The 13,305-nt window shown below is 38.7% G+C and overlaps 1 protein-coding gene across 1 annotated transcript in view; it reads left to right on the top strand.

Annotated features, from left to right (window-relative positions):
- The window catches only part of keap1b (kelch-like ECH-associated protein 1b), a 29,840-nt gene extending 16,993 nt beyond the window's left edge, over nt 1–12,847 (top strand). The window contains exons 3-6 of the mRNA XM_080195789.1: nt 113–794; nt 1,509–1,714; nt 2,660–2,836; nt 11,831–12,847. Coding sequence (XP_080051915.1) covers nt 113–794; nt 1,509–1,714; nt 2,660–2,836; nt 11,831–11,979 — 1,214 coding nt within the window. The 3' untranslated portion in view covers nt 11,980–12,847. The remainder of the gene's footprint in view (nt 1–112; nt 795–1,508; nt 1,715–2,659; nt 2,837–11,830) is intronic.
- The last annotated feature ends 458 nt before the right edge of the window (nt 12,848–13,305 follow it).

Below are 13,305 nucleotides of genomic sequence, written 5' to 3'. Positions count from 1 at the left end.
ATGTTCACAAACTTTACATTGTAGGTATTAGAAAAAAGTGTTGATTACATTAAGTAGTAACATGTTTTCAAGGAAAAAAAGCAACATTCTATTGTATCCTTCTGGTAGGTAGCAAAGCAAGAGGAATTCTTCAACCTCACGCAGTGTCAGCTGGTCAGCCTGATCAGTCGAGATGAGTTGAACGTGCGCTCTGAATCTGAAGTTTACCATGCTTGTATAGAGTGGGTGAAATATGACTGTGAGAACAGACATCCATATATCCATGCATTATTGAATGCTGTTAGGTGCCATTCTCTGACTCCAAATTTCCTGAAAACGCAACTGCAGAAGTGCGAAATACTCCGAATGGACTCTAAATGTAAAGATTATCTCGTGGAAGTCTTTAAGGAACTGACACTGCACAAACCAACCAAGGCCTGTCCCTGCAGGTCACCAAACGTTCCTCAGTTAATGTACACAGCAGGGGGCTATTACCGTCAGTCGCTGAATTTTCTAGAAGCCTATAATCCTTTGGAGAACTGTTGGATCCGTTTGACAGATATGCCAATGCCAAGGAGCGGCTTAGCTGCATGCACCGTCCACGGGCTTCTGTATGCAGTAGGAGGAAGAAACAATTCGCCAGATGGCAACACTGATTCAAATGCATTGGACTGTTACAATCCTATGAACAATCAGTGGTCCCCCTGCACACCAATGAACGTTCCCAGGAACAGAGTTGGAGGAGGAGTGATAGACGGAATGATCTATGCTGTCGGTGGATCCGAAGGCTGTATCCATCACAATTCTGTAGAAAGGTTTGTCGCCCCATGTTTCAACATTTCAAAATAAACATGCCGCTATTCTGCTTTTTCTCCCCAATTAAGATCCTGACTTTAATTACAGTGTCTCCCATCCCTGCTCACTTACATCCAAGTGGAAAATTCTTTACCCCTATATGTCATCACATGGTGTAATACATCCTTCAAAAAGGCATGAATTTGCTTGCATTTACTTTGCTGATCTTTAACAGCAAAATGCTAATGCAGATTCAGTTCTAAAAGTTCGTGGGCTAAGTTCTGTAAACGGACCTGTATCACGTGCAGAATTTCTAATACAATCGCTAACCGTCATTTGGTTCTGCTGAATGAACAATGTACCCCAATGTTCAGAAATTTTGTTTTTGGATGTACAAAGTTTATATACTATCCATTCTTCCTGTGTTATCTGATTCATTCCTGCAGATGAAAAGTTGTTGTGCTGGATCATAAATTCCACAAGGTCCTGTTATGATAGAGAAGTTATCATCCTCCTTCTGACCCTGCTCGATAACTATGGCTAACAAACTTTCTCCCAAACTGCTTTCTGGCACCAAGAATTGCAACCTGTCCTTCTACGTTCAGACATTATTCGTTATAACTTCTGTCCTCCAGTGCCACGTGTTACTGTAAAACAGCACATTGCCCTTTGTTCCCTGTGAGCTATGTATCAATTTTTATGGCATATTTAGAACAGTGCATCTGTGTTTACAGATATGATCCAGAGAAGGACCAGTGGGAGTTTGTGGCTTCGATGTCAACCAGCAGAATTGGTGTTGGTGTTGCAATTGTAAATCGCCTCCTGTATGCAGTCGGTGGTTTTGATGGAACGAATCGCCTCAATTCAGCAGAGTGCTATCATCCTGAAGACAACATGTGGAACACCATTGCACCAATGAACACTGTCAGGAGTGGAGCAGGTTAGTGAATTGGCGCAAAATCCCATGCAGGTCAGCAATTTTAGAATTGAAACAAGCCAAGGAGAAAGCTCATGGCACAGTTATCCATTCCACGGTAGGCCACTGCAGCTGTCACTGGCAGAAAGGAGATGCATTTCCCCCACTTTGTTTTACTTTCTCTTCTTTCCTAAGATCTCACTCCCTACCTCCTAAATCTACCATTTGTTGCAACAAAAGTAGGTAAATACATGAGTAGTGTGCTAGATGGAATGGAATACACTGATTTCATCTGGAGCTCTGAAGCATTAGGCACTCTTATAAATCTTTTCTGGAAATCTTCACAATCCAGGTACCCCGATCACACAGCCAGACAATAGGGAGAATAGATTAAATGCACATTCAGTGGTAAGCCACGAAGGAGTCTCTTCCTGACTCAACAGAACAAGAAGGGTACCACCAAATTCTCTGAACACAAAGCATGATGCCAGTATGTGCTTAAATGTACTATATGGCTCTTCTGAAAAAACACAAAATGTTACACAATACTTCCAAGAAAATATAAAATGTAAAAACGTGGTTGAAAAATTAACTTTAAAAAAAATCCTTGTTTCTCTTCCTGATTTTATGTTGCCTTACCTGATCTTAGTCATGTCATTGGAATTGGTGACTCAGGCCTACGAGAAATGGCAGCCATGTTTCATATTATTGAAAAGCACAGTTAAATGCATGTGTGAATATCTGTTGATGAAGGAATCTGGCTCAGCTACGAATCTTCACTAATGTTGAACTGCCTGTCCAACACTTATTGCTGCAGCTAAATCACATGAGTGAAGAACAGGATACAGTGTCGTGGAATCACAGCCATATATGAATCAGTGCCTTCAAAAAAGAAAGTAAGTAATAATGGAGGGTGTATAATTATGAAATTGGGTTATGCTTAAAGGACTTTTTGTTTTTCCTGTTTAGGTATCTGTGCGCTAAAAAACTATGTTTATGCAATTGGAGGATATGATGGTGTAAATCAACTTAACAGTGTAGAACGATATGACATCGAAACGGATAAATGGACATGTATAGTGCCAATGAAACACAAGCGCAGTGCTCTTGGAGTAACTGTCTATCAGGGAAAAATCTATGTGCTTGGTAAGTTTACCTTTATTTCCTTATTCTTGACAGTCCTGTTCCAGCTTCTCCAGGCAAGCTGAACCAAGCTCCCTAGCACTGAGACCTATGCCTATTTTGAGTTTGTGCTTAAACATTTAAATACCAATGTCTAAATCCCAGAACTGCTTTGAGGAGGTTAAGGCAGAAATGTCACCTCCCTAAATCTGAACTTCTATTTCTATTTTTGACCTCTTCTGGTATATGGTTTTTGTGACTACATAAACCGCAGAATGCCACTCTGCTTAACCACTCCTCATTGGCAATTACTCTCCAAGTGAACATATAGTCCTAATCACTCTTGGTTCTCATAGCCCTTCACCAACAATCTAATCTTGAAAGCATGGTTTCTTCCTTGGCCATTAAACCATGAATTCTGCAGCCTCTTTCATATTTCTTGTATCTACAGCCGCTTGTTCATGATCTTTCCATTGCTGGGAACAAGTTGCTTTTATCAACCCTGCTCTATCCTTTTAATAATTTTAAACATTTCTATTATTGCATCATTCCAAAAGATCCTATTTTTCAAGTCTGCCTTTTGTATTTGCTTCATTTATGGCAGTCAAAATCTTAATGAATCTGCATTGTACTCCCTTTAAACCCTCTCTTTTTTGTACATTATCTAGCCCATGCAGCACATTGTACTTGGGCCTTTATAAAGGGTCTAGATAGGCTTATTGCTTATTTTAAGGAAGCTTTTATATTATAGTTCTGATTCTCTGACTTTCTCTATCCCTCTGATCTTTTTATTAACTTCATCAGCATGGGATGTCGTTTTCAGTGACCTCTGAGCCTTTATCCCCCAATCCTTCTGTTCTTCCACAGCAGCAAGCCAACATCTATTCAGAATATAATGAAATCAATTAGCAGTAGCCCAAATAATTTGCCTCTCACTACTTGATGTTGATTTCCATCAACTATGTTTTAGCATATTTCCCCCAACCTTTCAATTGCTATTTGCAGGTTGTTTTGGTCCTAAAATTAGTTGCATCTATTATAAGATCATAAACATGAGTGGATATAGGCCATTTGGCTCATTGAGCCTGTTCAGTCATTCGATCAGATCACGGCATATGGCCCTAACTTTGTTTTCCTGCTGTCCTCCGTATCCCATCACTCCTTGTCAATCAAAACTCTAACTCCGCTGCTGCCTAGAGAAGAGAATTCCAAAATCTGAGAGAAGAAATTTCTCCTCGCCTGTCTTAAATGGGAAACCCCTTATTTTTAACTCTGCTTCTCATTTTTAGATATCCTCACAAGAGGAAAGATTCTCCCAGCATCTACCCAGTCAAGTTCACTTAAGATCTTTGTTTCAATAAGATCATCTTATTCTTCTGAACTCCAATGAGAATAGGTCCAACCTACTTGACCTTTCCTCAAAAGGCAATCCTTTCATCCCAGGAATCAGCCAGTGAATCTTCTCTGAACTGCTTTGAATGCAAGTATATTCATCCTCGAGTAGGACTAGAGGGCACAGCCTCAAGATAAAGAGGGGGGCGGTTTAGAATGGAGTTGAGGAGGAACTTCTTCACTCAAAGGGTGGTGAATCTCGGGAATTCTCTGCCCGTTGAAGTGGTGGAGGCTGCCTTGCTAAATATATTTAAGACGCGGTTTGATGGGTTGATAGGTTTTTGATAGGCAAGGGGATTAAGGGTTATGGGGAGAGGGCGGGAAAGTGGAACTGAGCCACGACAGATCAGCCATGATCTTACTGAATGGCGGGGCAGGCTCGAAGGGCTAGATAGCCTACTCTTGCTCCTATTTCTTATGTTCTAAACGAACCCTACTTTTATACACCAAACCCCTTGCAATAAAGGCCAATATTCTACTTAACTTCCTAATTACATGCTGTACCTCCATGCTACTTTTTTGTGATTCATGTATCAGGACATTTGGATTCCCTGTATTGTAGCATTCTGCAGTATCTCACTATTTAATAATATTCTTCTTGCCTCACGTTTTCCTATACTATACTTATGCCAATTTCTTTGCCCCCTCACTCTTTACAGACTTGTTTTCCACATAGCTATTTTCCAAATACGGTTACAATATAGTCTGTTTCTTTATCCCAAGTTATCAATATAGATTGTGTTTCCTGAGACTCCAGTACTAATTGTTAGTTTGCCAACTGTTTCCTGTTTGTTAGTTAATCCTCTATGCGCTTTCATCTTGTGCCTTTTTAAGTGGTATTTTCTTAAGTGCCTTTTGAAAATACAAATACACTACATCTGGTTTCCCTTTATCCACCCTCTTGTTACAGCCTCAAACAACTAATAGGTTTGTCAAACCCTATCCCTCTCTTTTGTCATTTAACATTTTCTCAATCTTCTGACCTCCAGTTTTTGCAGCATTATGCATCTTTCAGTTCGATACCATCCTGAACTACTTTGGTTAATGAGAGGTGGTGGATCCTTCTCCTGGGCATCTTTATTTCTCAATGGAATATATATTTGAGCATTAGTAAATATATGCTTAACTGTCTGTCGGTGCTAATCTATCATTTTAGCTTTTAACCTGTTTTCCCCTTCAACTTTGGCCAATTCTGCCTTTACACCATTGTATTTGTTGTTATTTAAGTTTAACACTCTAGTTTCAGACCAAATTCATCACTCTCTAATTGAAATTCACCATGTTATGATCACTCTAGATAAGAGTATCATTTAGCATGTGGTCATTAATCTTTTCTTATTACACATTAACAGGTCTAAATTAACATGTTCCTTGGTTGGTTTCAGAACATCTTGATCCAAAAAACTGCCCCAAATGCACTCTTATGAAACATCTTCCTGGATAATTTTACCAATTTGATATGTCCAACCTGTATGAAGATTTAGAATCACCCATAATTATTGCTGTACCTTTTCCTAAAGCCCACAATACCCCTGTTGGAATCCATGTGCTACTTTATTAGGGCATTTAGTAAGTTGATTTGTAAAGATTGTAAATTTTCCCTATCATAGATATAAAACTAATTGGCCTGTAATTATCCATTTTGGCTCAATTTCCCTTTTCTTTGGCCACTCTTCAGTCTTCCACGTTCAGTGGAGCCCCAAACTTTCTTCCCCCTCTCCACATCATTGGGCCATGACACATGATCATCCTTTAACCTAACTTAAAATTTTCATTTTATTTGTCAGTAAAGTCTCTCACGTTAACTGCCAACCTTCTGCTTGAGGAAGGAGTCGTTTACAGAATTCTTGGAATTCAATTCTCTCTTTATTGATCCTGTCTCTATACCAATCAAGTTAATAATTAACATTTCACAGAACAATAATTTTGTTGTTTCTGCTCATCTCTAATCTGTGATGGTTCCTGTATCCCATGCAGATGGTCTTTTCTCTGTGTAAATCTATGCAATTAATGTCAGCTGACTCTATGCCTGTGGTGACTGAATCCTATTCTTGTCTAAATCCCCAGATGGATACTTTCTTGAGGATAGTAAGGAGTAATGAAACTTGGCAAACCTTTTCATTCATAGCCAAGAGTGCTAATTGTAGCACCAACTGTGTGTCAGCTGAGATTGTCTGACTCTGCATCAATCAAGAATTGAACCAGAAATATCCCCAAGCTGTTTAGCTCGGCATATACCAAGTGGTGTATTTGGGGAATTAAGATATTGAGAGAGTTATGCTGAATTTTAGTTTCACTGCATGCACTAGTTACTGGCCCTATTGAAATTCTAGAGCAATGGTCAGTTTACTAAGCAACTAAGAACATCTGTAAACAAGGCATATATGCAAACAGTGTCTGGCATTGCCTGTGGCTCTCAGACATAATAAGAAGTCTCATAACACTAGATTAAAGTCCAGCAGGTTTATTTGGTAGCAAACGCCACTAGCTTTTGGGGCTTTTGCCCTTCGTCAGATGAGTGGGGAGTTCTGATCACAAACAGAGCATAGACTCAATTTACAGAATACTGATTAGAATGCAAATCTTTACAGCTATTCAAGTCTTAAAGGTGCAGACAATGTGAGTGGAGATAGCATTAAGCATCGGTTAAAGAGATGCTATTGTCTTCAGACACGATAACAAGTGAGATGTCGCGATGTTCTCCAAGGTGGCCTTCATGACATACGACAGTGCAGAGTCGCTGAGCAGAAACTGATAGCCAACTTCCGCACACTTGAGGACGACCTCAACTGGGATCTTGGGTTCATGTCACATTATTTGGAATCGCCATGACTTGCCTGGGCTTGCAACATCTCTTACTGTCCTGTCTGGAGACAATACATAAGAAATAAGAGCAGGAGTAGGCCGTCTAGCCCCTTGAGCTAAGGGCTCGATTCAATAAGATCATGGCTGATCTGATAGTGGTTCAGTTACACATCTCTTTAACCTATGCTTAATACTATCTCCACTCACATTGTCTGACTTGAATAGCTGTAAAGACTTGCATTCTAAGCAGTATTCTGTAAACTGAGTGTGTGCCTTTATATGCCTTGTTTGTGATCAGAACTTCCCATTCACCTGACGAAGGGGAAAAGCCCCGAAAGCTAGTGGCATTTGCTACCAAATAAACCTGTTGGACTTTAACCTGGCGTTGTGAAACTACTTACTGTGTTTACCCCAGTCCAATGCCGGCATCTCCACATCATGGCTCTCAGACATACCAAGTCCAATAAGTACAACCAATTAGTCACATGTAGTTATAGAACTGCTCCTGAAGTATTCCTGCTGCAGAGCAATTTCTGCAATTGCGTATGTGTCCACTCTAAAATCATAGGTATTGACCATTTTATTGGTATTAACAAAACCTTGTTTAATGTAAATGTGTACGAAACCAGAAATGCTCTAATGCACAGCAATTCAGACACCCTTTTTCAAAAAAAAAAGATTGTTTTTGAGTCAAATTAGTGTCTGGAAATGGTGTGAACAGCAAGAATGCTTCTTCAGCCTTTGGGCAATTATTAGTACTTTGTGTAGGTCACCTGACAACATGGAAAAGGCTGCCTCAAATCATGAGGGCTGCTACGGTAGCATTGTTGGTTAGCTGCTAGTTCTTGGATTTGCTGTTGATGGTGCATTGGCAGTGCAAGCATACTGTGGACATATTTGGGACTGATGAGAAGTCTTTTCATGCGGAGTAAATCTTTGTGGCTCCATCATTGAATATATCTAAAGATAGAGTTTTGGTCTCTTAGGGGAAATGAGGGATATGGAGAGTGAGTGGAAACATGGAGTTGAAGCCCATGATCAGCTATGATCATATTGAATGGCAGACCAGGCCCAATGGGCTTTTCCTGCGTTTATTTCTGATGTTCTTAGGAACCTACAAATACCAAATTATGTTGATATCTAATTATTGCTGGATGGGTAGGTTGTGTAGGGGGCTGCAGAATGATGTGCACAACTCAAGCTTACTCTTGTGTTTCAAAACTGGAAGATATTGCCGTAAATACATCACACTAGTCTTTCCTTAGTTAATAGTTCAAAGTACATTTCCTGGCTTCTGATTTGAGCAGTTTCCTTTTAGTGGGCTTCCTGTTGTGGTTTGATGGTTTACGGTCAGTTGTGTTTTCTAAGAACCTTACGGATGATGTAAAGAAAGCCACAAGATCCTGGGTTTTAAGGTTTGCTGATTGACCTTTTCAATTTAAACAAGGAATTTTTCTGGATTTTTATGTATTTCTGTTATGAATTTGCAAATTCTAAACCACTTCAACCAATTGTTTTGTACTCATTCATATTTTGAAATGCATAATTGACTTAATGTTCAGCACAACAGACCTATTAAATTGTATATTGTCACATTTTAAGGAGATATGTATTTTTGAACAAATAATTTAAGATCGGAGATTAAAAGTAACTATGGCAGGCTAATCAACATTTGAGAGAGATCAGTTAACATTTTGGGTTTGACCTGTTTATCAGAGTTTAGAATAGATAAAGTGAGCCACCTAAAAAACCTGTACAGGGGCAAAGAAAGCACTTCACAAAAAGGGTGCTTGAGATTGGAAAAATCTCTCAAAAGCTGTTAAAGCCAGGTAAATAGAAAATTTCAAAATTGAGATTGATGGATTTTTGTTGGGCAAAGATATTGAGCATTATGCAACTAAGGTTGGTGAATGGAGTTGAGATAGACATGTCTTGATTTAATAAAATGGCAGTATAGATTGTGAGCCTACTACTGTTCCAGTGTGAACAGAACAAATGGTTTAAATGGTAAGCAGTTCTATACGTTTCTTTTTAACCCTATTCGATACTGTTGCAGACAGCTGTCAGTGTAGTTCCGTATATTTCATGAAGCTAGTATAAGCACATCTTAATGCAAGTCTAAGTACATTACTTGAGGGGCACCAGATCATTAATGCAATCTGAAACTATATCCAGTCTAGATTAGCAGAATGTCTACCTGTCGGGGTCCTCTGAAATCTAGTCTCCCTGAGCTTACCATTCAGAATAACTGAGAAATTCACTGCAATGTTTTGTTTGATTGGCACTCATGTTTGGGAGATAATTTTCCTTCTGCATTTTTACCTTCTAATCTATGCTGCATTTGACCAACTGTTAGTGCTTCTTTTTCCAACAGTAATATTCATTTTCAGCACAAAACATTCATCAAAAATAAACTGAATAGTTCCTTTGGGAAAAACGGTAATGATGATTGCAGGATCTTGATTGTATCTGCTATTAAACTAAAGTCTGTTTCATTATTGGGCTTAAATAAAGAAGTACAATAAAATATTTTCAGTTAAGTTTACTCCTAGAAAAATTGCAATTGGTTTTTTTAATCCTTTGAGTCTTGTTTCAGGAAAACTGCTCATGTGGTTATCATACTAATTTCGGATCAACTGCACTAAACATTTTACGTACTTTGATATTCAAAGTTCACTTTGAATGTCAAATATGTTTCCTTTCCTAATGATGCAAATTCCATGTTGAGTCAGTCCCAAATAAGTAGGATTCAGGATCCTAGATGGCATACCTGCGCACTGTTCAGCTATGCTGAAGGTTAAAACAAAGGTTGCATGTGTAAACTTACCTTTTTAGGATCATTGCAAAACAATCCAAAATCAGCAAGTGAGTCCTGAGCTCCTGGCCTCCCTACTCCCCCAAGAACAATAGTGCTGTCTGCTTCAGAATCTCTAGTAAGAGGTCTCACAACACCAGGTTAAAGTCCAACAGGTTTATTTGGTAGCATAAGCCACAAGCTTTTGGAGCACTGCCCCTTCATCAGGTGAGTGGGAGTTGTGTTCGCAAACAGGGCATATATAGACACAAACTCAATTTATAAGATAATGGTTGGAATGGAACTCGCATTCCATGAAGGGGTAGTGCTCTGAAAGCTTGTGGCTTGTGCTACTAAATAAACCTGTTGGACTTTACCCTGGTTTTGAGAGACTTCTTGCTGTGCTTATCCCAGTTCAATGCCAGCATCTCCACATCATGAGAATCTCTAACCAGATATGCCTTTGTCATCTTGGGAAAGTTATATAGTTTTCTCCCTAAAAGGAAGAAATAACTTTGTTTTAAACTGCTTTCTTGGCTAATGAAGTACTTTTTAAAGTGTAGTCATTATAGGCAAGCATGCCAAGTAAATTCCTGCAAACAGTGTTGCAGAATTATTGGATAATTGCAGGCCTATTGGGTGAGAGTTCAACATTTCATGCAAAAGATAGCACTCTATTTACTGTGCTGAAGTGATTCAAGTATTTGGATTGAGGCTTCACCCCACAACTTTACTTGTTTATTGTGCTCCTGCACTTGGGTATAGATATCCAAAAGAAAGAAAAGAATCTGTTCTAACAACAAAAACATCATTGACATTCTCATACTAGAATCCAGAGTGCTATCACTAAACCAAGACTTGCAATTACTTTTATTTGGTTTACGCTGCTGGAGAGCAGGCGGGTGAGATTATCTCTATCTCTACCTATGGGCATGAAGGGGTTAATTTAAACACACTAATTTCTCTCTATCCTTCCATAAACAGTTGTTTTGATTTCCTTACTCCTTTATAAGAAATGGCATTTTTTCCTCAGTCCCTCAGTGTTGGTGAGATCCAATTTTCTATTAACCTCACAGCAAATTCAAGATAGAGGGAACTCAAAAGTTAGCTTATTTGCACAAACTCAAGATGCAGGAAGGTCACAATATTGCCCCCTTTACTCTATCCTGCTTTCACTATATGAACGCAAAGAAAGATTTGGAGTGCAGAAACCATATAGAAAACAAATATTATTTTGAATCCTGAAGTCCAGACTCAAAGTCCAATGAGGCATCCCTTCACAAGATGTCAATGAGCGAAAAACTTTTCCGGTTTTCCAATTTTTCTAGTAGTAAACTTAACTGAAAATATTTTATTGCACTTCTTTATTTAAGCCCAAAAATGAAACAGACTTTAGTATAATAGCAGATACAATTAAGATCCTGCAATCTCACAATGAGATAGACATGTACAGATGAATCTGTCTTGTAAGAAATGGCACATGAGGCTGCCAATCAGATAAAAAGCAGACTGAGACTTTACAGTTTAGCAAGGAAATATTACTGGTTCCACAAGCCAGAGGCCCATGTTACATGACACCCATCTTTCCACACTCTTTGATAAAGGACATGTATCCCACGTCTGGATCCAGAGGTCATTAAATGTCTCATCCATTAAGAATTGAAAGGAAGGTTGCAGATCATTTGTCTTAGACAGGCAAACTCCTGTTGTCCAGCCTGGGTTATGATATGCAAATGACTTTTGTATAATTCTTCTTGAATTTTGTCTGCAGCCCACATAGGGTCATTAGTGGCTCTTCAGGAATGACAATATGCAAGTTTCCCCAATACTGCCAGGTATTTTGTCGAGGTCACAGACATAAATTCACCCAATTTTGGTCAGAGTTTAAATTTTTTGGAGATAGCAATGGGCATAAGCAGGTCTGACAACATCTGTGGAAAGAAAAAAATAGTCAAAGCTGAATTGCAGGAATGTTAATTTCAGTGGATGCAAAGCATTCACATTTTGATGTATTTTTTTATTTACAGGTGGTTATGATGGACAAGATTTCCTCAGTAGTGTAGAATGCTTTGATCCAGACACTGGTCAATGGACAGAAGTGACAGAGATGACCTCGGGCAGGAGTGGTGTTGGTGTGGCTGTGACAATGGAACCGTGCAACTTGGCTCGGCGCTAATGTTCCCAATTTCTGGATCAATCTCCAATCATAACAGTTCTACTGGACTTTATAGTGCGGTTATCATTTTGAAAGACAGTACCGGCTCTCTGCTGTAAATCCCAATTTCACCTATGCAGTCAGATCACAGAAGAGCAGTTTTTTGGGTTTTTTGCACTTGTTTCCTGTGACTTTAAAGAATTTATATAAACCCCCTTAATTTGACATTTAATAACTGATGAGGATTGTAAATTCTGAATCCCACAAACAGTCCAATTAGAGTGCTTAATGAATACTTGTTAGATATTCACAGGTGGGTTTGTGTTGCAGGGTTTGTCTTGCTCACCAATCTGAAATCTACAGTGTTTATCACCTATTCCCAAAGACAATTTCCATGTTCTAATGAGAATGGCATCTTGTAACAATATGCTAATTACCTAAATTAATTAACTTTGATATTTGTAATTACCCACTTCTTGAACAGCATGCACTAAATAACCGTAATAGATGAGCATATGGTAGTAAATTGGAGCACGACTCTCTGTTCCATGTGAGAGTGCAGAATCCAGGTCGGATTACATTAGCTGCACAGAATTAGAGGAGGAGCAGGGGGATGGGCACTGGAAGGAACATCCATTTAAAAGATTTTCTCCTTTTGCTCACTACATCTGGTTTCTCTTGTGCTCTGTATTGAGAAGGGGAAGTGTGGAATTTAAGTACGACAGTTTGCCGGTGCCATACCAGATTATTTTGCACTAGGACTTCGGTAAAGATTTCCAAAATAAATAATTGAATCTATTCTAACAAAATGAACATCAGTGACTTAATTTCTAAGACAGTATTTTTAATAAAATGTGTTCACTTTAATAAACATTGTATTTAATAAATACACCGTGGTGGTCTATTTCAGTGTTTCACAGTATGTGGTTTTATTTTTTTCTAGGTGTAAGCAGGGTTGCTACTATCTTGATTTTTTTTTAAATCTAACTACATGCTGCAAATTCTGGTGGCTTTATCTTAGAAAATTGGGGTTTTTTTGTCTTGTTACACGATATAGATGAACACACAAAGCAAGTTAACTCTGCAGGTTTGTACAAAAGGCTATCTGGATTGGTTATAAACTTTGTTTCTGAAGATGAAAGAACAATGTGCTCATCCTCTATAGGGATCAAACCCATACTCTCTTTTCAGTAAATGATCAAAACTTTCAAATGCTGAGGTACACATCTCAAGTGGAAGGACAAATTGATAAAGTTACGTTTGTAAATGCACGTGATTCATATGGGCATAAAGTGTAAAAGTAGAGGTAATGCTCTTCCTACACAAAGTAATGTAAGCTGGTTTTGG

Source organism: Carcharhinus amblyrhynchos, chromosome 9, assembly GCF_965287045.1.
Source record: "Carcharhinus amblyrhynchos chromosome 9, sCarAmb.v2.hapA, whole genome shotgun sequence".
NCBI lineage: Eukaryota > Metazoa > Chordata > Chondrichthyes > Carcharhiniformes > Carcharhinidae > Carcharhinus > Carcharhinus amblyrhynchos.
Note: the sequence above shows the minus strand (reverse complement) of the source record. Positions and strands in the feature narration are given on the sequence as shown.